Source organism: Jatropha curcas, chromosome 11 (assembly GCF_041381405.1).
Source record: "Jatropha curcas cultivar XTBG-Jc1 chromosome 11, XTBG_Jcur_1.0, whole genome shotgun sequence".
Lineage (NCBI taxonomy): Eukaryota > Viridiplantae > Streptophyta > Magnoliopsida > Malpighiales > Euphorbiaceae > Jatropha > Jatropha curcas.
In genome coordinates this window covers 4,943,780-4,967,469 of record NC_143161.1, presented here as the reverse complement: position 1 = coordinate 4,967,469, position 23,690 = coordinate 4,943,780, and the positions used below count along the sequence as shown (strand labels likewise).

The 23,690-nt window shown below is 32.1% G+C and overlaps 4 protein-coding genes across 5 annotated transcripts; all 4 read left to right on the top strand.

Annotated features, from left to right (window-relative positions):
* The first annotated feature begins 2,812 nt into the window (after positions 1-2,812).
* LOC105634194 (glutamate decarboxylase 4) lies at positions 2,813-5,288 on the top strand. Its single transcript, XM_089715835.1, has 4 exons — positions 2,813-2,991; positions 3,086-3,284; positions 3,795-4,523; positions 4,614-5,288. Exons 1-4 carry the CDS (start codon positions 2,906-2,908, stop codon positions 5,103-5,105), a joined length of 1,506 nt encoding a protein of 501 aa, XP_089571961.1. The 5' UTR covers positions 2,813-2,905; the 3' UTR covers positions 5,106-5,288.
* Positions 5,289-6,671: 1,383 nt separating this feature from the next.
* On the top strand, positions 6,672-8,021 carry LOC105634193 (Bifunctional inhibitor/lipid-transfer protein/seed storage 2S albumin superfamily protein). The gene is made up of 2 exons (XM_012217013.4): positions 6,672-7,097; positions 7,766-8,021. The coding sequence occupies exons 1-2, from the start codon at positions 6,749-6,751 to the stop codon at positions 7,780-7,782; spliced, it is 366 nt and encodes a 121-aa protein (XP_012072403.1). The 5' UTR covers positions 6,672-6,748; the 3' UTR covers positions 7,783-8,021.
* A 1,865-nt stretch (positions 8,022-9,886) lies between these two features.
* On the top strand, positions 9,887-11,372 carry LOC105634192 (uncharacterized). The gene is made up of 5 exons (XM_012217011.4): positions 9,887-10,124; positions 10,198-10,361; positions 10,433-10,520; positions 10,620-10,802; positions 10,915-11,372. Exons 1-5 carry the CDS (start codon positions 10,028-10,030, stop codon positions 11,193-11,195), a joined length of 813 nt encoding a protein of 270 aa, XP_012072401.1. The 5' UTR covers positions 9,887-10,027; the 3' UTR covers positions 11,196-11,372.
* A 6,948-nt stretch (positions 11,373-18,320) lies between these two features.
* LOC105634191 (putative potassium transporter 17) lies at positions 18,321-22,869 on the top strand. Of its 2 annotated transcripts, XM_037639105.2 has the most exons (9): positions 18,321-18,492; positions 18,603-18,763; positions 18,923-19,145; positions 19,678-19,911; positions 20,008-20,058; positions 20,476-20,736; positions 21,114-21,166; positions 21,254-21,623; positions 21,856-22,869. In XM_037639105.2, the coding sequence occupies exons 2-9, from the start codon at positions 18,632-18,634 to the stop codon at positions 22,704-22,706; spliced, it is 2,175 nt and encodes a 724-aa protein (XP_037495033.1). In that variant the 5' UTR covers positions 18,321-18,492; positions 18,603-18,631; the 3' UTR covers positions 22,707-22,869. The 2 variants fall into 2 exon arrangements, with proteins under 2 accessions (XP_037495033.1, XP_020535004.1); XM_020679345.3 differs by lacking the exon at positions 18,321-18,492 and having other exon boundaries at positions 18,627-18,763; positions 18,885-19,145.
* Positions 22,870-23,690: the final 821 nt, after the last annotated feature.

The window sequence follows — 23,690 nt, the reverse complement described above, 5'->3', positions numbered from 1 at the left end:
GAGAAGTGCGTGACATTGATTTGCTGATAAAAAATAATTCTAATCATTAGTCAAATTTAATGATGTGCAAGCATTAACAACAATAAGGAAGACAAATGAAACCTAAAAAAAAAAAAAAAGACCAAAGAAGTCATCTAAAAATATTTTTGATGTGAATAAAAAATTTCCTATAATATTCAGAAAACCCTAACATAATTAAGTTAAAGAAAGACAATAATTTAAGGTATCTAAACTTCTGAAAGTATCAACTTCCACACGTAGTTGGAATAATTAATTGCTTTAATTCAATTATTGAATTTTTTTTATTTTAATTTTTGGGAATTGACCATTGAATTTGATTTTTTTAAATATGTTTACCTAACATAAACAAACATTTAGAAATTGTGATAATGAAAGAAGACATGTTTTAATTGTAGGTGACATAAAAATTTAATTCTTGAAATTTTCTATTCATGGAATTGTCAACAAATATCTGGGTGTGGCCTGTTTTGGACCGTGGACCTTCTGCTTTCTCATTTGACCAAAATTGAACTTCAGTATGTTTTTAATTACTTTTCTTATTTTCCTTTTAAATCTTAAATAAAAGTAGTTTCACGAAAATGTAAAAATAAATGCCTAACCGCCAACGTCAGACACGGCAATTCGCCGCGTCCACATTATAGCGGAGCTGAGCGGTCGTCTGTCGCCGGTTTCTTTTCTCCGCCTCCTGGAATGACTATTGAAACTTTCAGCTTTGACGTTTGTTAACCAGAATCGTTTCTGCCTATGAATAATGAAATACAACGGGCTTTTGCACGTATTTACATAAAGCAGCCCTTGAAATAGTATGCACTATTGACTATTTCCATTTTTTTTATGCACAAAAAATTATTAACTTAATCTTCTAAGTAAAAGCAAAATATTTTTAATTTGAGTTTGTGCATAGTCAAAAATAAACATCTTCTAAGTTATTCCATTTCTGATAATTGAACCCCTTTTCCACTAGGACGGTTCCTCTTTAACTGCGCTTAAAAGGAAACCTTATTTGTCCTTTACATGCAGGAAGGTCGCAATTGGACAGTTTTTATCTACAACGTGGTTGAAAGTTTTATGATGTTCTTCTGTTTCTTTATATTTTATTTTTTATTATACTTAAATAAACCCAAATCAAATTCATCTTGTGTGATTTATATAGTAGAAACTTATTTTTTAGATTTAAGCTCTTAAATAACAAATAAAATATGCGCTAAAAAAATAATTTTATTATTTCTATTATATACACTAAAATCTTTCATAATTAAACTTTTAGTATATGTAATAGAAATTGTCTAAGAGCATAGTTAGGTTTCGATTCCACTTTTTTTATAATTGGAATATACAGTTTTAGAACTATAGTCATGTCTACTTTGGTGTTGAAAAATGGTATACTTCAAAGAAATTAAAAGAGAGATTTTGCTTTAGATTTAGATATCGCACATTGTCTAATCAAATTCAATTATCTTTTATTTTTATTAGCAAATATAATTATATATATTAACTCCACGTACCTTCAATTTATTTGTCTCTTCTTTTATTTTCTCACACGCAAAATCAGAAAATTAGAACTAGTAAAAATTTACGAAATAAAGTATCAGTTCAACCAATGAAAGTGGTAGTCCAATTTCATAAGGTAAGCAATGGCAAATTCCGATGAATTAAAAATAAATAAATAAATGAACCTCCCAGTTCCTGATCACATGAAAGGTGGTTTTGGGGACTGTGATAGAGCTTACCAGTTTTTAATAGTTGGATTATATATTATATTTATCTGTCGGTATAGAGAAATGGGAACAGAACTCATTAGAAATATATTCTATTTAGTATTAAATTATTTGGAAGACGACTTAACGCTGACGGTGGTGAAATGATGTCTGTGGTATTGATTCCGTTCTTAGTTATGTGGGTCTTGAAGTTGGTTAAGAGCCTCTTTCTTGACTCTTTCCCAAAGCTCTTTTTTAATCTTTCCACAAAATAAAAATTAAGAAGCAATATTTTGATGCTCTATTGACAAGACTAAACGTTTTTGTGTTTAAAATTCAAATGTGCATTCACACTCAAGTGATTAACTATGTCATCAATAATAATCATAGTTAATTAACTTAATCAAGGTGGGACTAGACTTAAAGCATCGAGGGTTAAAAAAAAGAAAAAGAAAAAGCTCAGTCTAATCAATAAAATGAAAATATTTATTTATATATATATTAATCCTAATAAATTAAAGTTATACAGGCAGTTTGTATACATTAGTAGCATTCAAACTAATCCTAACTACTTCTTGAAATAGGAAAAAAAATAAGAATAATTGTATGGATTTCCGCAAATGTAATAAGAAATCTCAAAGAATGTCTTGAAATTTGCTAAATGCATACCCCTTTCTGCTTTGGGCCAACAAATTTTCCTTGGAAACATTTCAGTGGGTAAAGATCATGGTTTTGTTTTGCTAAAGTAATTAAAGCAAAACCTTACAAAACCACAAGCTATCATTATCACTTAAACTACAGATTATGCTTCATAATTAGATGCAGTTAAGATTTCCTTCCCTTAAAAGGGTTGGGCTCACAAGAAGAGCGTGTAGGATCCATCTGATTAAATCAGACGGCCCACAATGGATAGCTGACTTTTTCATTTGGTGAACAAAATTTAATAAATACACAAGACTAACCTGGTCAATTTTTAATTCTAGAAAAGGAAACTTGGAACAGTTTCATTAGGTTCCTTCCTCAACGTCCTTTACAAAATTCAATAATTAAAAAAAAAAAATCTCCATTTTCCCAACTATAAATACCCGTTACATGTTTCAACCCTCTCCTCCAAGCAAACCAGAACTCACATTTCTTGTTTATTACAACTCTCTTGTAAGAATTCTTTTTTTTCTGTTGTCATAACCATGGTGCTATCTAAAATCGCTTCAGAGTCTGACGTTTCCGTTCACTCCACCTTCGCCTCTCGCTATGTCCGGGAGTCACTTCCAAGGTAAAAGATCAGTAACAAAATCGGTTTAGCGTCTGACTTTTTTGTTCTTGTACATTTTTGTTGAATTGGGTGGTGTATTTTTTGACGTTTGCAGGTATAAGATGCCGGAAAACTCTATACCTAAGGAGGCGGCGTTTCAGATAATAAATGATGAGCTGATGCTTGATGGAAAGCCAAGGCTGAATTTGGCATCTTTTGTGACGACCTGGATGGAGCCTGAATGTGATAAGCTTATTATGGATGCCATGAACAAGAACTATGTTGACATGGATGAGTACCCTGTCACCACGGAGCTTCAGGCAACTCTCTTTTTCTGATATTGAAATTATTTATGATATACTTTTTTCTTTTGAAAATATTATTTAAAAAAAGTTCATACCCACTAAAAATTTTAATTGGGGTTTTAAAAGATTAATTAAAAGTTATATATATATATATATATATATATATATATATATATATTTTGTGCAAAAGTTAGACTTTATTTTTAATTAACAAGTTGGGTGTTTCTTGATTGAAGTCTAAGTTTATGACTGTAATTTTTTCGAACCTGCTATCCTTTTACATGTATAAACAAAAAATTGTCTTCTGCACTAAAAGTCATGTACAAGTTTTTGGTCAAAATTTGTGAATATGTCACAGTCAATGACACAGCCACAAGCAATTGACCGAATCTAAGACATTGCTGGGTCGGTAGAAAAATCACAACCCACAAAAATAATGCTGAAAGCCTTTCAAGACCTAAAATTAAATATTCAAATTTTTTTTTTTAATTCCAAATTAATTAACTGATTAATCTACACGTACAGAATCGATGTGTAAACATGATAGCACATTTATTCAATGCTCCATTGGGAGAATCGGAGGCGGCAGTCGGGGTCGGAACAGTAGGTTCATCGGAGGCTATAATGCTAGCAGGGCTTGCATTCAAGAGAAAATGGCAAAACAAGAGAAAAGCTGAAGGAAAACCATATGACAAGCCCAACATTGTAACTGGAGCCAATGTTCAAGTCTGCTGGGAGAAATTTGCAAGGTATTTTGAAGTAGAATTAAAGGAAGTAAAGCTAAGTGAAGGGTGCTATGTAATGGACCCAGTCAAGGCAGTAGAAATGGTAGATGAGAACACTATTTGTGTAGCTGCAATTTTGGGTTCTACACTTAATGGAGAATTTGAAGATGTGAAGCTATTGAATGATTTATTAGTAGAGAAAAATAAAGTTACAGGATGGGATACTCCTATCCATGTGGATGCAGCCAGTGGGGGATTCATTGCACCATTTTTGTGGCCAGAGCTTGAATGGGACTTTAGACTTCCATTGGTGAAGAGTATTAATGTTAGTGGACACAAATATGGGCTTGTCTATGCTGGTGTTGGGTGGGTTATTTGGAGGAGCAAAGAAGATTTGCCTGAAGAACTCATTTTTCATATTAACTATCTTGGAACTGATCAACCCACTTTCACTCTCAATTTTTCGAAAGGTTCAAGCCAAATCATTGCTCAATATTATCAACTAATCCGTCTCGGCTACGAGGTAAGCGAAATATAATAAACAATTGATTTCAAACTAGTTGGGATATACTGTATGTAACCTGACACAAAATTTTGATATTCATTATGACAGGGATACCGAAATGTGATGGAGAACTGCCACCAGAATGCAATAGTCCTGAAAGAGGGACTAGAAAAAACAGGACGGTTCAACATAGTGTCAAAGGACATTGGAGTTCCTCTAGTGGCATTTTCACTCAAGGACAATAGCAAACACACTGAGTTTGAAATAGCTGATATGCTACGTCGTTTTGGATGGATTGTGCCTGCCTACACAATGCCAGCGGATGCTCAACACATTACGGTGCTTCGCGTCGTCATTAGAGAAGATTTCTCGCGCACTCTCGCGGAGCGCCTTGTGCTTGATATCACGAAAGTGCTTCTTGAACTGGACATGCTACCCGCCAAGATTAACGCGAAATTGATTGTCGCTGCTGAGCAGAATAATGGGAAGAACGGGACGGTGGTGGTGAAGAAAACCGCCATTGAGACTCAGAGGGAAATTACTACTTACTGGAAAAATTTTGTTATGGCCAAGAAATCTAACAAGAACACTATTTGCTAAGGGTTTCTAGTTTACTGTCCCAAGGCGTCATCCGAAGTACTTTTTCTTTTCCTCCTATTCTTTTGAATTTTTTTAAATTTTGTTTTATTTTTGATATAAATGTGATAATGAGTCTTGTTTGTAACTTTCTGCACTAATTTTAATTAAATGGAATCCTACAAATACTTGGTATTTTTATATTTATTATTATTATTATTATTATTATTTTCCCTTCAAATATTTATAGTATTTGTTCCTTTAAGAATTGTTATTACGAAATTCCTTCAATTACTAACAATTTTTCAATTATCAACTTTGATTGAAATCTCTAGCACCAAATATATTTGGTCTTATTATTTGGTGTAAATCAGCTATTCTCGCATTTATATTTTTAAAATTGCTATTCAGAAAAATGAGAATTAGAATTTATTTAGACAATAATTTTAAAAAATAGGAATTCGTGCCAAAATGAGTAAATTATGAGATATTAAAAATGAGTAAAACGAACAAATGACGTTGATTTTGTTAGCTAGATAGATAATTGAAAATATGGGTTCCAATAGAGAATATAACTATTAAAATCATAGTGCTTTTGTGTTTCTAATAATAAAAATTTAATAATATTCCTTTGAATTAGAGCTCAATAATGTATGGACCATGTCAATCCGTCAAAGAACGAGTGTTTCTTTACGGTATCAATGAAAGAGTAAATTTTATTAACTAAAATTTAAAACATCACTGACATGGAATTAGCAATCCCCCAAAACAATCATATTAAAATTTTATTTTAAAATTAATTCAAGTGAGTTATATAAACCATTTGTTTTCATTATATTCTCTGTCCACATTATCTATAATCAATTCAATTGACAATAAAATTATGTGAACCATGTTATTGTAAATAGCTAACTTTATAGAACAAGTGTCCTTTTAATTCATCACCGAGAGTGTTGAGAGATAATCATACGACTCATTTTAGTCAATTTAATGATAATTGGACTTTATTACACGTTTAAACTTAATATAATTTATTTAGTAGACTATAATAATTAATATAATATAATTAAATACATTTTTAACGTATAAATATATATATTTCTACATCAAAACATTTTAGCGTAATCCCTTGCAATGTTAGTACATATATATTATCACACGTCTTTAGATATTGCATATGCCTCACGCGAAATTGACATATTATGGACTCCTAAGCATGCCAAATTGCCCATAAACATCCCATGCTCTAATTCTTCCATTCACACTAACTTTTCACTTCACCAACCCATAAATGTCTCCTAATTGCAAGAATAAAAAACAGAGAGTGCTTGAAGAAAACAAGAGAGAATCCAATATGGGTATGAACCAAAATCTAGTATGTGTCACTAATAGAAGCCATGACTCACTAACCAATTCCTTGTGTGAACATTTTCTTCAAATGATTAAATATCATTATTTTGAAAAAAGATTAGTGCACAATCCACATTCTTCTGCCACTTTTCCACAGGGCAACCACCCCACTAACAAAAGCATATTTATTTTTTTAAAACCCTTCAAAACATTAATGAAGCATCTATAAATATATGTCACGTTTTTATTTCAGTGCAAAAGTAAGTGTTGAAGGAGAGTTCAATTTTAGCTATCTATCTTTGAGGTGTAGAAAAAAAATGGTGACTTATAACATGAGAGATTGTCTTGCTACTTTCTTGGCTCTTTTAATAGCTTCAAATGCTTTCATTGGTGATGTTAATGCCGCCGGAGAGTGTGGGAAAACTCCAATTAGATCCGCAGCGATTAGCCTGAACCCGTGCTTGCTTGCAGCAGGAAATGCTAAGGCTAGTGTGCCTCCTGCTTGTTGCTCCAAGGTTGGTGCCTTGATCAACACTGCCCCAAAATGTCTTTGTGCCATTATATTGTCACCTTTGGCAAAACAAAGTGGAATCAATCCTGGGATTGCTATTACAATTCCAAAGCGTTGCAACATTAAGAATAGACCTGCTGGAAAGAAGTGTGGAAGTAAGTGACAATATATATATATATATATATATATTATTTAATTTAAAATTTCTTTGGATCAATTCATATATTAAGTATCCTATTAACCCAAATTCATGAGATGAATTTTATTTATAAGCAAACTGTTTATCTGAAAAGACAACAAATAAACTTTTTTTTTTTTTTTTTAATGTGAATCAATAAGATAGGTGTCTAATGAGCTATAATAAGCTCAAACAAACGCACCTTTAGTCTACACTAGGTTGAATTGAAAAGGTATAGTTGCCGGCTATACTATTAGGATTGTTCGACCAAATTAATTGTTTTGGTAGCTTTTAACTGTTTTAATTATTAATTGTTTGAATAATTTTTTATATAACGCTAAAAGTTAAATATTCTATGAGTTAACTTTTTATAAAATATTATTTTAACCTCTCAAACTTAATTCAAGTGTTATATTACCAAATATAAAAAATAATTTTTAGTATTTTGATTAAAAATTATTTAAAACTTATTATCTTAACAGGATGGAAGTTTTGAATATTCGAAAATTAAAGTTTACTTGGGCCTCATATTTATGATGCATCCTCTAGTGTGGGCTTCAAAAGGCAAGCCCCTGGTGGCCCAAATAACCTAATTCAATAGATTATATAACCAGCTTGGGGTTTTTTTTTTTACCATCATTGCAGGGTACACTGTCCCATGAGAATAAACCAAGAGAGTCCAATCACTAGAGGAGAAGAGAACAAAAGGAAAAATGATGACAAATTGTAGTAGTAGACACAGAACAATGAGTGTGTATGTATGTGTTAAATAAGAGTTGCCGTTTAGGGTCATGTGTGCTTCATGATTGACCCACCAAGGCACTTGTGGCTTTATATACTGTTATGTTATGTTATGTTATGACATTAATTACATTAATGCTTATAATTAAGTAGGAGTTTATTCCTGTGCCTTATTGGTTGTTTTTATTGGACTGTACTATTTCTAATATGCTTTGGCTATTTCTTGTCCATAGCACTCATGTGCATTTATGACTACATAAACCCTAATCATTATGTACTACAATCCCCAGTATCATTCCCATGTGGTTTTTGGTGAGAGAACCAACTTCGAAATTTTAATCTCTTAATCATTGCAACTAAGGTAAAACTCAACTGAACAACAGCATTAAATAAATGCTTCACATTCTGCTTGGGACATGTTACATTCAAATTTTTCTCAACATATATATTCAAATAAAATTATTTAAAAATCCAAATTCAAGCTTTATCTAATAATATTTACTGTTTTAACAATTATGCAGTTATTGTGTTAGTTGTTAACTAAATGTTAAATATGTAATGTTTTAAATATAAAAATTATGTTAGTTAAAACGTTGAATGTTGTTCTATCCATTTCAATATATAAGTCGTTTAAAATTTTATAGGGAGATTAAAGAAGTAATTTCTAAAATTATAATTAAACAAAGGATAATTTTATCTTAAAATCAATAATAACTTGTAAAAATAGTTATTATATTTAATGTGAATAAAAATAAAATAAAAAAATATTATTTATTATTTTTTAAAATATTTAAAATGTCTTATATTTTAAAACGAATCAATTACCAAGAAGCTGTTATCAAACAGGGCGCGTAATTTATTAATCTACCTAACTAACGAAAAGAAGAGTAACAAAATTGAACAAAACAGTTGTTAGTACAAAAGAAAACGGTGCAAGTAAACCAGCTGTCAGTGGGTCTTTGATTAGACTAGAATGGTGGGAGGCATTCAAAATCCAGCCCAGCCCACTTTTAGTAAAAGGTCTGCTTTGAATCTTTTGATTGATTGATCAGCAGGGCACGAAACACCATATCACAATCTTCCTCTGCCGTCTGATAAACATCAATCAACTTGATCCACACAAACTAAAATGTGTGTGCAAAGTTGCAAGCCAAACACAACATTCAGACAATGCTTTTTTTTTGGACCATTCAAACTAACTGGTGGTCCCACATTAGCACAATGAATCAACCCCCGTCAGCATGCCAAGACGTGGACCCACCGGCAAAAAATGACTGCCATCACCCTTCTCTCTACGGCGGTCTATCAAAGCTTTATAATTACTACTAATTCCCAAATAATCCAGCTTAGTGTATTACAAGATTTTATTTTTTAAAATTATATTATGATATTTTAAAGAATTATAATTAGAGCTCTGTGTTTTACTATGTAATTTCTTATAATTTAAACCATACCTACATTAACTGTAATAACAGTGGATAACAAATTTGAATCCAATGGATTTTATTATTTCAATCATTAACTTCCATTCCATAGATTGTAAATTCATTAATGGGTCCAATTCAAAGAACAAATGGAATTCTCTGTAATAAATTGTAGAGGTGGAGAGATAACATAAATGACCCTACAATGGTGAAGAACGTGAAGGAAAAAGTATGATAAAGAGAGAAACAATGGTGCCCCATATAAGAAGGTAAGCTAAAAAGAAAGGAAAAGCTGAAATTTGAAATTGTGTGTACTAACCATATATTTTCCTTTGGTCCCATTATCTTTCTTTCTTCTTTCTTTCTCTCTCACACACACACACACACACATATATATTTTTCTTGCTTTACATGCACCAAACAGCAACAACATGGTATGATCACCTTTGCCATTATTTGGCCCCCCCAAAACATTATTATTATTATTATTATATACAAAATATGAAAAATAATAAAAGTGGTGACCACATTTCCGTATCCCAAGACACAACCCTTTCTTCTTTATTGTGTTTATCATTATTTTTCTTTCCCTTTTATCGCCGTTGACTGACTCTACTTCTAAAATCATCTACCCATGTCATGTTTCTCACTCTCTTTTCCACAACCACTACATACATAAATAGCACTCTTTTGTTCCCTTCGTTTTAGTATATAGAAATAAACAAGCAAACAAACTCACTCCATGGCTTTTACTTCTACTGCTAATTTCGTCCATGGATCTTCCTTAGCTTGCTGGGATCTTCAAAATCTTGGACTTCTCAATCCAGACATGTCTTTAGGTACTATTACTGATTTGCTAACATTTTTTGAAAAATTAGATTGTTTTGGTTGATTCTTTTAATTTTTTTGCAGCTTCTTCTTCTTCTCCGTTTTTCTCTTCTCTGGACTCTGATTTCTCTACTGGGTATTTAGAAGATGCTTTGCTCGAATTTAGTGAACGTTCAAAGCGACGACGTTTGCTTTTGTACACTGGTGATCATCATCAGATCAAAAAATCAAATGATCATCTTGCAAAGGTATAAATATCATTAAGGGATTAATTTATTATGATAATTTTCAATGATTAATTGATGCTAATGTTACGTAGAGCTACTGCAATGCAAACTATGATTGGGAAATGTCTGAGAATTTTAGTTGCATGAGCTACATTACGAGCAGCATTAATGGAGTTTCAGGTGATTATTTTTATTTTAATTATTAAAAATTTAATAATCATTGCCTGTTTTACTTAATGAAGTATGTATAGATCAATTATTTTTCTTAAATATGCGCAGATGGACCCATAAGCACATCAATAAGCGATATAAGCGAGGAAGCAAACGCAATTACAGAAATGAAAACACCAGAAGAGGAATTAATATCAGCTTCCCATGAAACTCTCGATTCATCATCTTCTCCCTATAAAGACTCAGCTAAGACCAAATCCATTTTCGACAAGGAAAACCAGTTTCAATCAGGTAAGTAAAGCAGGAATCCCATTTTTCACTTTTTATTCAGGTAATAACAGTCCTGACTCCAGGTTTGGAACCTAGTCTTACAAGTTTTGATTAATTTATTTGGTGTTTTTAGATGATGAAGAGAAGAGAAAGAAGAGGGTAATAACAAGGGTAGTATATCCATTTGCACTGGTGAAACCAGGAGGAGTTGAAGGAGACATGACTATAAATGATATAAACGAAAGGATCTTGATGCCGCCAACGAGGCCGGTAAGGCATCCTGTAGGTGATTTTGCTTGTAGGCCATGTGTGTCGGCAGACGGACTAGGCCTTTCAGGGAAAGCTGTGGTGGCTCTTACAAGAATTCACACGCAAGGGAGAGGCACAATCACTATTATTAGAACCAAAGGTTAAATCTCAGAAATATGAAATATCAGTACTCGTTTTGCTGTGCTTAGTTAGTTCTTGTTTTCTCTCTCTCCCTCTTTGTTTGAATTGTATAGAAAATATATGGTTGTAAAATAGTCACTTTCTAGAGTTATAGACTCTATTTGCTTATTAATGTTGAAACCTCAAACTTCATCTTCCAAATAGTACAAGAAAAAACAGTTTCAACGGTCAAAATGAATTTTACTTAGTAATTTTACCCGTCCAGACTCGAGGATTCAGTTCTATTAATTTATCTATGAATCAAATCAATCAAAATAAAAAATTTATTCAGTTCTATTAATTTATCTATGAATCAAATCAATCAAAATAAAAAATTTTAAAAAATTATTTTCATTTTGTACCTTTTATTTTTCCGTAAATGATCAGAAATAATCTCATTTAAATAAGTAATAACTTTTTATTAGTTTGGTCCATGATAAAATAAGTATAGGTGAGTCAATTTCTTGCTTGCAAGGTACCAAATGTATATGTAAAGGAAAAAAAATTAACTATTATGAAATTTTTAATATTAAAACAAGAAAATTAACTTCAAATTTGAATTCTAATGATTTTTAAAGTAACATTTTTCTTATTGATGTTATCATATATATAATTCTTTTTGTCAAATATCAGTTTAAAGAATAATATGGAAGAAAATTTTATAAGTAGACTTATAAGATTTTATAGAAGTTATGGTTTATATATATGGTGGTGGTTAAAGATTGGTAAACCCAACAAGAAAAGTTTTCTTTGATCTGAACTCGAATGGAAGTGTGTAAGGGAAAAAAGAAAAAAGTGAAAAAAAGAAAGTGAGAAGAAGAAGAAGAAGAAGAAGAAAAAGAAAAAGTAACATATATATATATATATATTAATGGAATCCAAAATGAAGAGTGGCTAAAAATTGTTTGTCAGACAGAGACACAACTCCATTGATGTCATGCCAATGTTTTGGTATGGTTTGGTACAATGGTAAAAGTTGATGAACAATAGATCTGCATGCCTGCCCTGAAGCAACCTCTCTCTCACAATTCACCAAATAAGGCTGGCACTACCTGATATAATTGTATGTAGTGGGATTCGTCAGGTATATTCACATTTTTTTTTTTTTATCATATATATATCATCACCTAGCATGGAATCCAATCTTCAACTTCTCATAATTAATCTAATTAAGCATAGACAAGATCTTTAATTTCTCACAATGAAAAATCAAAATATATGTATCAACACAAACACTCCATGAAGATTGGTGTTTTAACTGGTGAATGAATGATGAAACAAAACCAAGTCAAAAATGATAAATAGTTATTTCTGGTTTTTTCTTCAAAACAATGCATGTCTTCTTTTTTTGGCACATTGGAAACACAATTCTTCTATCATGACATGATTACTTAGGTATAATAATAAAAGACTGCATGCCCACTCTGTTTGGGAATGGAATCTAGCTAATTACAAAGACATTATCAACTATACTATTTTTGTATGTGGATATACAGTCTCACTTCTGTTTCTCATTCTACGTGTACCCATTATAGACTATTCAAGTTAACAAATAAGCATATATATATATATATATATATTCAATATTGATTTGAGTGGTAATTTTTGGAACAACGAGAATATAAATTGAATTAAAAAAAAAAAAACTTATTTGGAAGGAAAAAAAAGAAGTCACACTTCTAATAGAAAATAAGTAGATATATAGGCAGGCAAGATAGCTCCTAAAATTCATAGTGCTGAAACCAGCATTAGTCAAATATAATTGTTAATTTTAGAGTTGTTATCTAAATTCTTCATCTGCTGTAGCTGTAGAATGTCCTCTTCTACATATGTCAACACCCACCATGTTCAAAAGTCACGAACTTGAAGACAATATCTAACACGTGGGTCCCAATATCAGACACACCTGAACCAAACCTTTGTCTATCAGTATCTGCATCCTTGATCACCACCATTAAACACTCTCAATCAAGACTTATTCATCTAATCCTGCGGTGTTGATTTGAGTCAGCCCAACACATGTATGAAAGACATCGCATTCATAGCTGGACTGCAAAAAAAAGTCCATGTAGTGGCTGAAACGTTGGGTTGGGTGGGTTGTGACAAATTAAGTTATTATATATACAGTGGTACAGTATAAGAATTAGGGTTTTGTCTCTTTCCTTTGACAATGATTACTATGGTTTAGGTGAAGAAGCTTTTGACCTTTGGATGACATGTTTGTTTTCATTGCAAAATCTAATCATAATGTAGGCCCCACTTAGATAATTGTCTGATTTTAATTTAAATTTCAAGTTAGCTTTACTTAAATAAAATTGTTTACTCTTTATCTTAATTTCTAAATTCATTTGATTTTTTCATAATTTATATTACATATCTATTTTTCAAATTTCTTGAATATTATAGAATAAATAGATTAAATTATTTTTAATGAAGAATGTTTTCTATTTTTTAAATTATTACAATTTATATGAAATATTTAGAATTTAAAAAGTAAAGATATAATTGATTAATTATATAAAGTGGAAGGTTTTTAATTAGATAAGGGAAGGATGTAGAATTGGTTTCTTTTCCTGGTAGACCTGCCATCACTTTTGTCTTTGGCATGGAGAATAAATAATATATTCTACCAGTCATACAAAAGGTATATATATTGTACTTTATTTTTATTTTTATTTTTTGTTCATTATTCTATGCAAAGAGAGAAACAGTAAAATAGAAATAGAAAAAGAAAAACCTAGATATACGTGAGAATATCTTTAACTGCTTTTGCTTTATTTATTTATTTTTTCCAAATCCCAAATGGAGAGAATTGGATTCTCCTTGTAATTTTATTATTGGGATTTCCACCAAAGATTTAATTATGTATACTTTTAGGAGATAATATCAACTTAAACGGTTACTTAATTACTAATTAATTAATCAGCTCTTTCTGGTTGCCAAAAATGATGTCAAAAAGACCATTCTGTGATGTCAGGTGCTTTTTGGAATTATTTGCAAAGAAAAAAGGTTTGTATATTTTTGCACTTGGGCCAATGTCCGGACTGCGTAAGGCCCATCCATTTGCAAATCCAACAGGATAAAGACTGTCTGGGTTCAATTGGCCCAATTGGTTATCAAACTGGCCTGATTAACCCCAAAACCTGCAATGGAATCCATTACCATTTATTCAGGCCCGTCTTGTTTGGTATTATTTTTTGATTTTTTATTATTAATTTTTAAAGAAAAATCTATTATTGAAATATATTTATTTTTGTTCTCTTAAAACAAAAAGACACTTTTTTTTTTTTGATATTTTAAAAGAGTTATATCTTATTTTCAAATCTTAAAGGAGTAAAACAAGTTTTTTTATAACTAAAAACCACAAATAGAGAAAAGATTATTCAATATATTTTCTAAATTAAATATAAAATTTACTAATATATAACAAAACAAAAAAGTGATGGGAAAATTCCTTTTTAAAATTGGTCGAGTAAAATTGTTTTATGTCATTTTTTATGATTTTTTCTGACTTTATCTGTAAATATATATTATATTTTTTATTTTGAAAATAAACAATTTATAACTTAATAGCATTCTTTATTTGTCCAGCACTAATGAATGTAACCAAAAAAAAAAAAAAATCGATAAATACGTAATTAGTCATAAATACAAAAAAAAAAAAAAAAGATTTTTAATCATTAAAGAATTAAAATTTTAAAAAAAAAAAGTCAATCAATGCCCCATAATTTTTTGTTCGTCACCTAATTAATCTGGAAAAAAACGACAAATTTTCCTCAATATTGCTATCTCATCCCTCTTTAATTATCCTAATTAAAAGATAAACTCCATAACGAAGAAAAACAAGTAGAAAAAACGAGAACTTGAACAATTAACTGAATCCATCAAAGTCTTTCTGATTCATGTAGCTTATCATCTTCCATTATTTAATTAATCACAGTTTTGATACCCGAACGCAGCAGCTTTACTAACATTTACGTCTAAAAAAAAACTTTAGTTTAATAATTTATTAATTTAATTAATTAAATACGGAATAAAAATATATGGGTAGATGTTGGTAGGTAACGAAGGACTCTTATTATGAAACCTAATTAGAGTATCTGTATCACTTTCAGCATCTTCTATAAATATCTCATGGCTTGTTTTATTCAATTAGCTAGAGAACATGCATGTTATATATATGTGTGTGTGTGTGTGTTTAACTTGTTAAGCGAAATTCCTAGGTCAAAGATTTCAAGTTCTTGAAATAATGGGAAAGAAAGTAAGTTCAAGAATACCCAAGAATGAGAAGAAGCAACTGATGATCAACAATTTGATTGGTGAGTTAAGGCCTAAGGTTTATATCACTGACACGTCAAGCTTCAAGAGGCTTGTTCAAGAGCTAACTAGTAATAGAGACACAATTTTACCAGTGCAGAGTAGAGGAAGTGAAATGGTGTCTGTGCGAGATACGGCAGAGGTCCAAGAATGTAACAATAACTTGGAAACATCTGTAAGTGATGGTTCTGTTGATTCGTTTGATGATTTGCAGAAACAAGAACATTTATTGATCAATCAAACGGTGGATGGTTATAAGGATATTGAATCTTGGCTCTTGGATTCATATTAGTTTGACATGTCCAAAAATTTCATTTGCGACTGCATGAAAGCTATCCCGTTATTCTCCTCCTTGCTAATTCAAAGAAGGTTTACCCCAGTTTTACGATAGACAATCCTATGAAGCTATCAGAAGAAACAAGATTTCACTGTTATCCCTTCATTATATTTATTCATTAGTTATTTTAGAGGAAATTTCAATTTCATAACCAATTATTCATGATTGGCCAAATCATTGGCAAAAATAATATCCAAATACCTTAATTATTTTGTTTGAAATAATTACTTGGTCAAGAAAAGTTTATACCAGAAAAGACAACGTGTTTGTTATAGTTGAAATTCTTTAGTTCAATTTAACTTTCGTTTATTTTGGTTTAAAAAAAAAAAAAGAAAAGTTAAAGTTTGTCCTAAATTTTTCACCGACTGATATATGGATATCCTTTTATTTAAAGCTTCGTTTATTTCTAAAAATAACTCATCTTTAATAAATACTAGCATTAGAATCTGCGCATCTATAATATTTAAAAATAAAATAATTTTTTATAATTTCGACATAAACATAATATGAAAATTAGACGGTTAACACGGATATAACACGTTTAACCCCGTTTAATATCATAAACATATTGAGTGGGTCGTGTTGACTCATATACAATTCGTGTAACCCGCTTAATATTATAAATAGGTTAAATGGATGCGTTGACTAAGGAGTATGAACCACATCCACATATGGTTGTTGTGGACTAGAAAATATCAGATGAGTTTATTAATCAAGTATCATCATCATCTCAAAGAAATTATTAAATGAATGTTTAGCATGAGATATAGACCCATCACGTATGCCGAAACACACCGCAAAAGTATTGAAGCAGATACTATATATGGAAATGGAGTTGCCTAGTCGTCACATCTCAAAATACTATTTTCCTATGAACTTTTTGTTGACTAGTAGTCACATACTATACTTGCACTAAAACTACCAAACGAATTGTATGTTTTAGTGAAAAGGCAAATTGATAACTTAAAATTTTCATTTTGTATTGAAACCACCGATTGGGTTGATGGTCTCAATACAAAATAAAAATTAAATTTTATTCATATAATTACTTTTTGCTACTTATCACTGTGGGTTACTTTTTCTATCAAACTGAAACCGCCAATTGAGTTGTGGTTTTAGTGCAACACTCTCCTTCCGTAGCAAGATAAATATTAGATCGGTGAATAGTTTTGAAACTGACAAATACTTTTTTAAAGAGTATTATTTTTGTCAAAAACCCTTAATCTCATGCATATAAATAATTACCACTGGTTATACTTAAAAAAAAAAAAAAGCGCGGTGCGTAAGCAACAACGACCAATTCCAAAGACCAACAGATGAATAGAAAATTAGTAATGAGTCGCGAGAGGAGACTTGAAACTAGCAGGAGTCAGCACTTGTTGAGAGCGAGAGCGAGGCTTATGACAAGAACAAGAACAAGAACGAGTATTATAAATCCTACACACGCCTCCTTACTCGGTAAGAACGCGTTATTGCTCTTCTCTTAATAATCATGTCGGTAAGAACCAGGTGTCACCACGATCCATCTAACATTCTCCCTCCTCGTCTTTCTCACTCTCTGTTTTTTTCTTGTCGTCCATTACGTGTCTGCTCCGCCGCTCCACATGGAAGCACCGCCAAAACCATCACGGCGAAGCGCCGCCGCTTCTCCTCGCTTGATTCCTAAACGAGGCGGAATTCTCAATAATTCTATAAAAGAAATCTGCTCTTTTTTGTGTTTCTGTTTCGGAAAACAGAGTAGTCCTTCTGAGAAAAGCGCTTAATTAGTTCTTTAGGTACTTTTAAATAATCTGATTAACTTAATTAGTTATTAAGTCTAAAAGACAAATTACCCTTAATTAAGTTAAACTAGTATTGGCGATTTTGGTTATCTTGCTTCAGTTTCGTTCTCTGTGTTTTCTTCAACAATGTAGCTTTAGAATGTTTTTGACTCTGAATTTGTAACTGTCAGAATTTAATGGAATTCATTTGCAATTTTTGCCTTTCTAACTGTTCGGCATTGCTTTCTAAAGAAAATTTACGTAACTAAATGTGATATATATATATATGCATTTCATTACTGATGTTCTTTCTTCTAATAATAATAATAAAAAAAACTTTTAATTATTGATGACAACGATTCAGTTGGAAATTAGAACCAACGAAAATCCAAACTATTAAAACTAGAATCAAATTATTAAACAATTTTAGTTTCAAATTAGAATTGATTTTCGGGTGTTTACAATTTTATTTTGATTTCTTATTTTTTAAATCGAAATAAGTTTGGCTCCACACTGACAATTTCTATTTGAATTCGTAAAAAGAAATTATAAAATTAAAGACTGTAAAATAAACTTAATAGTCTTTCATTTTTTAAAATAAGTTTAGATATTATTAAATTTTTTTCATCTTTTTTACTCTTACTTATTATTATTATTATTATTATTATGCCACAAAATTAAAAGAAAAATTGAAAAAGTTATCTGATCTCGGTTCCAAACTGGAACCGAACTGACCGTTTCGGAATCACCTTAGAGCGATTTGGTCGTGGTTCTATCCTTTTTGGAACCAAACCAAATTCGAAACCCGTGGTTATTGAGCTGTGGTCATCCGCACGAGTAAACGGGACAAGTGGACACTCTGAAATTGGTAGTCTTCCCTCTGCAAAATCATTGTCTATTCTATGGTCTAAGATATAGGATATAGAATAGAAAAGAAATACGTAACTAACTCATCTTGGTTATCTGTGCCATACATAGAGAAAAAATTTTTGAAATAAGGGTAAACAATGGAAGGAGGCGGGGCAGCGGCGGCGATGGGGCTGAGGGAGGTGGTGGTTGACTCCACTTCCCCTCACATCCTCAACACTCACCTCATTCAGTACCATAATGGTTTCACTCCACCTAAGTGTCACACCAAGGTAGGTTCTCTCTTCTTCTCTGTATAAACGCATTCTGAATCTTCGGTTTTGATTAAACAGTTCTTTTTGAAATGTAGAATCTTCTTTGAGTTTCGATTGATGGGTTGTTAAAATTTGTTAGGAATTTTGGTTTTTACTGCGAGTAATTGTGCATATCAGGAAAAGGGATGGTGGAGGACAGTAGTACTAGCATATAAGACACTTGGAGTAGTATTTGGAGGGCTTGTAACTTCACCTCTATACGTGTACCCATCAATGCCATTGAAGTCTCCAACGGAAGAGGACTACCTTGGAATCTATAGTATCATGTTTTGGACTCTTACTCTTATTGGGGTAGTCAAATATTGCTGTTTAGCCCTCATGGCTGATGATCACGGTGAAGGTATATATACATCCAACCAATTTTAGTTTTTTACGTTATAGTAATGTGGTTCTTCACTTTGTTACTGTAATTTGTAAACCTTCAAGAAGTTTTCCTTTGGATTAGCTGATAAAAATGTTGGTAGCAGCATTAATTTTTACCTTTTTAATAGCTTGGTTTACACATTCTGGGGTTTCTAAAGAAAAATTGTCATTTTATTATTCTCGACTTGGATTTCAAATGAAATATTTAGACCTTGCAGAATTCTTGAATTGTACATGTATTATACTATAAAAATACCCACTTATTTATTATTTGAATAGGACAATCTAAATGAATTGTGATTGTCATATCATTGAAGTTTGTTCTTATAGTTGATGTGATTAAGCCCTGATTTTTTCAGTAGTTGGTATCTGCAAGCAAGAGGTTATTTCTTATCGTCGAGTAACAATCAAAAAGTATTAAAGGCCAATTATTTTCTGATATTCAATCCTTAATTCGTTAGACAGGAAACGCAAATAGTTGTTGACATTGTGATAACTGATTCCTGCAGGTGGAACATTTGCCTTGTACTCTTTGCTATGCAGAAATATAAATATCAAAATCCTTTCTTCCAAAAGGGTAGAGTCAAGCTCACGCTCTGTCTCTCATGAAGGCATTGGTAGTAAGAGTTGGCTCGGCAAATTTTTTGAAAGAAGTATAGTTGCTAGAAGGGTGCTACTTTTCATTGCTATGTTAGGAACGTGTATGCTAATTGGAGATGGCATACTTACCCCGGCAATCTCAGGTTTTTCTCACACTTTCTTTTTTAAGTAAAATTTCAAAAATGTGTTTTTCTCCCCCCTGTTTTGATTGTTTTCTTTAAGTTTATATCTCTTGCCAGTATTGTCTGCAATGGATGGAGTGAGAGCACCATTTCCTTCGGTCAAGAAATGTAAGTATTCACCTCGAATTCCATAACTTGTGAGCAATCTTGAGAAACATATAAATTACACCATCAAATGTTAAGAGCAGCCTATGTGCGCTCAGCTCTTGTCCGATTAATCCAAGTCTCTATGGAACGATTCACTTTGACTATGATGTAATTCCACTTTTTATAGCTTAAATAAAATATAATATTAAAAAGCTCAAGAAAAATACTTTAATGTGGTGTTCTGCAAGATTTTGGTAATCGGTATGTACTTTATTTTGGAAGTTATGTTTAATGAGTGGCTATGCTCAGAAGTTATCCTTGTGTCACTTGAAAATGAAATTTCATAACTTTAGTGAATTATTGTGCTTTTATTTTTAGTTTTTGCAATTGGGCTTGTTCCTCATGAGATTAAAAAGTTACTGGTATATGATGCTGCAGCTTTGGTGGAAGTTCTTTCTGCAGTGATTCTGGTTGTTCTGTTTCTGTTACAAAAGTTTGGCACCTCTCGAGTATGTTTTCTTTTTTCCCCTATCATGGGTGCGTGGACCTTGTGTACTCCACTGGTGGGGACTTATAGCATACTACGACATTACCCAAGCATTTTCAAAGCTTTGTCACCACATTACATATTCCACTACTTTTGGAGAAATGGAAAGGAAGGCTGGTTGTCGCTCGGTGGTACTATTCTCTGTATCACAGGTGAGCTGCTTTAATTTATGCTGGTCTTGAACCATAAATTCAGCCCTTTTCATCCATTTAATGTTGACTTATATGAATTCACCCACTCTTCAGTTGGCCCTCAAATAAATTGCCATCAAACGTACAGCACTATCATTTTCTTATTTGAACAATTTGGAGAAGGCTAAATATCTATCCCAGCCATCTGAAATAGTCTAGACCGTATGGGAACTTCCAGATTTTGATTTCCAAAAAGAAACTTATGTATTAAATTGCAAGGAAATATTAATTTTGGTTTAGAGATTTCAAGTCTGATCCTCCATTAGATGGTGAGAGTTGCGGAATTTAGTTGCATTATAATATCTGATTTCCTTATAAGTTGTTCTTTCTGCACACAGGCTCTGAGGCAATGTTTGCTGATCTTGGTCATTTTAACAGGAGTTCTATCCAGGTTAACTTTTAATTTTCATCATTGTTTTTGTTTTTTGGTTTAATGTACACGTATAATGTGGCTTCCTCAAAAATTCTTTCCCAACAGATCGCTTTTTTGTTTACAATATATCCCTCACTTGTTCTGACGTATGCGGGGCAAACAGCATACCTTATCAAGAACCCTAATGATCATAATGATGGATTTTACAAGTTTATTCCGCATAAAGTTTATTGGCCAATCTTTGTGATTTCCACATTGGCAGCAATCGTTGCAAGCCAGTCACTGATATCAGCCACCTTTTCTGTCATCAAGCAATCTGTAGTCCTGGACTATTTCCCTCGAGTTAAGGTGGTGCATACATCTTCTAACAAAGAGGGTGAAGTTTACTCCCCAGAAGTCAATTACATCCTTATGGTCCTTTGCATTGCAGTTATACTTATTTTTGGAGACGGAAAAGATATCGGAAATGCTTTTGGTTAGTAAAACCAACTTTCTTTATATTGCGTTGAGCTGCCATTAACTGCTATTTCTGGTTGCTTTGTTGTGATTTAAGGGTGTGAAAAACACGTGTCTAAAATTGGTTGATTGAATCTTGCGATTAGATCATTACATATTGATTGTCTTTGATCCATCATTTTCAGTTTGAAAAACTAATTAATTTTTATATTGCTCGTCCAACCTATTCACTTGTTGAACCTTGTTTTCAGGTGTTGTTGTTAGTCTAGTAATGCTGATTACCACAGTATTACTTGCACTAGTAATGATCATAATTTGGAGGACTCCACCATTGCTGGTTGCACTTTACCTCTCTGTATTTTTTACAATGGAAGGTGTTTATGTCAGTTCAGTTTTAACTAAAATATCTGAGGGTGGATGGATTCCATTTGCCATATCTTTTATCCTTGCATTCATCATGTTTGGCTGGTTCTATGGAAGGCAAAGAAAGACAGATTATGAGTTAACTCACAAGATAGACATGGGAAGACTTGAAATGTTATTGTCCGAGCCGGGCGTCCAACGGGTTCCTGGATTATGTTTCTTTTACACAAATATTCAAGATGGCCTGACTCCGATCCTCGGACATTATGTTAAAAACATGAAATCTCTACACAAAGTAACTATTTTCACCACGCTTCGATACTTGTTGGTTCCTAAGGTTGATCCAAATGAGAGGACTGTTGTCAACAAATTGGGTCACAGAACTTATGGGTGTGTAATTCAATATGGCTATGCAGATTCTCTAAATCTTGAAGGAGATGACTTTGTAACTCAAGTTACTGATAGCTTGCGGCTGCATATACAAAACGGTCGCGGCTGTTTACCAGATGATTCTCTAGAGGTTCAAGAAGAGATGTCCGCCTTCGAAGAGGCAAAGCGGGCTGGCGTTGTTCACATTCGGGGGAAGACGAGGTTTTATATAGGCAAGAACTGTGGCTGGTTTGATAGAATCATGCTTGCATTTTATGAAGTCATGCACAGTAATTGTAGGTCTGCACTGCCAGCTCTTGGTGTGCCGCCACAACAACGAATTGAGGTTGGAATGTTATACGAGGCTTGAATTAATGTTATGATGGGATTTAATTACACTTTTTATATCTGAGTTGTATACACAGGAATAAAAAATTATCATGGCAGGAGATTACAGAGTGAATTTAATTATGTAACATTTTTTAATCCACTAAGAAGGATGAATAAAAATACATTCTTTATTCTTATGCTTAGACCATTGAGTTGTGGTATTTCTTTTCCTGTTTTATAGTAGTTCTATCCAGCGGCGAGTAAATTCATTGAGTTGAATCTCATGCACGGTTTTAAATGAGAGAAAGAAGTGAGAAATTCTCTTTTCAACTAATTTCATCGAGCAACAGTGAACGAGAGCTGGAAATTTGAGGAAAAGAAGATCAAAGATCTCAGGCATTGTTTTTGGTGAGTTTCTTGTTGGAATTAGATGCTTAGCTTTGTTCACTCGTATAGTTGTGACATTATAAGTGATATGTAAAACGTCTCCAGTCAACCACCAGTGATTGAAATTTAGTGTCAACATTTTTACGACTCTGACTGATGGTGGAATTTAAGAGGAAGCAGGGGGATAATTAGGTCAAAAGATCATTTTAATTTGCTAGCAAATATTGAACTTTGGTATTGGATCTGGAAAATGCGTTTCATTCAAAAGAACTTTTATAAAAGGAAACTCCATTCATGCAGAATTCCTTTACTCGTTGGCAACATTTATAAGTTACTCATCATCTCACCACTGTGGTGTATTTCTGATTTTCTATTAAATGCTTATAAGGTTAATGCATTGTTTCACCTGAGCTTGAGCTTTATGTTGTGCGTAATTTCACTTTATTTTGACTTGTATGTTAATTTCACTTTGATTTTTAGCTGACACAGATGTATTAAGTTAATTCAAATCTAAAGTCAAGAGTAAACACTACAACAATGTATTTTTTTTTATTCACAATTTAAGTCTTAATTCAATTTAGGGTAGGGTACTATTATAACGGAAAGTCAAAGTTCAAGATAAAATTGACATAAAGAT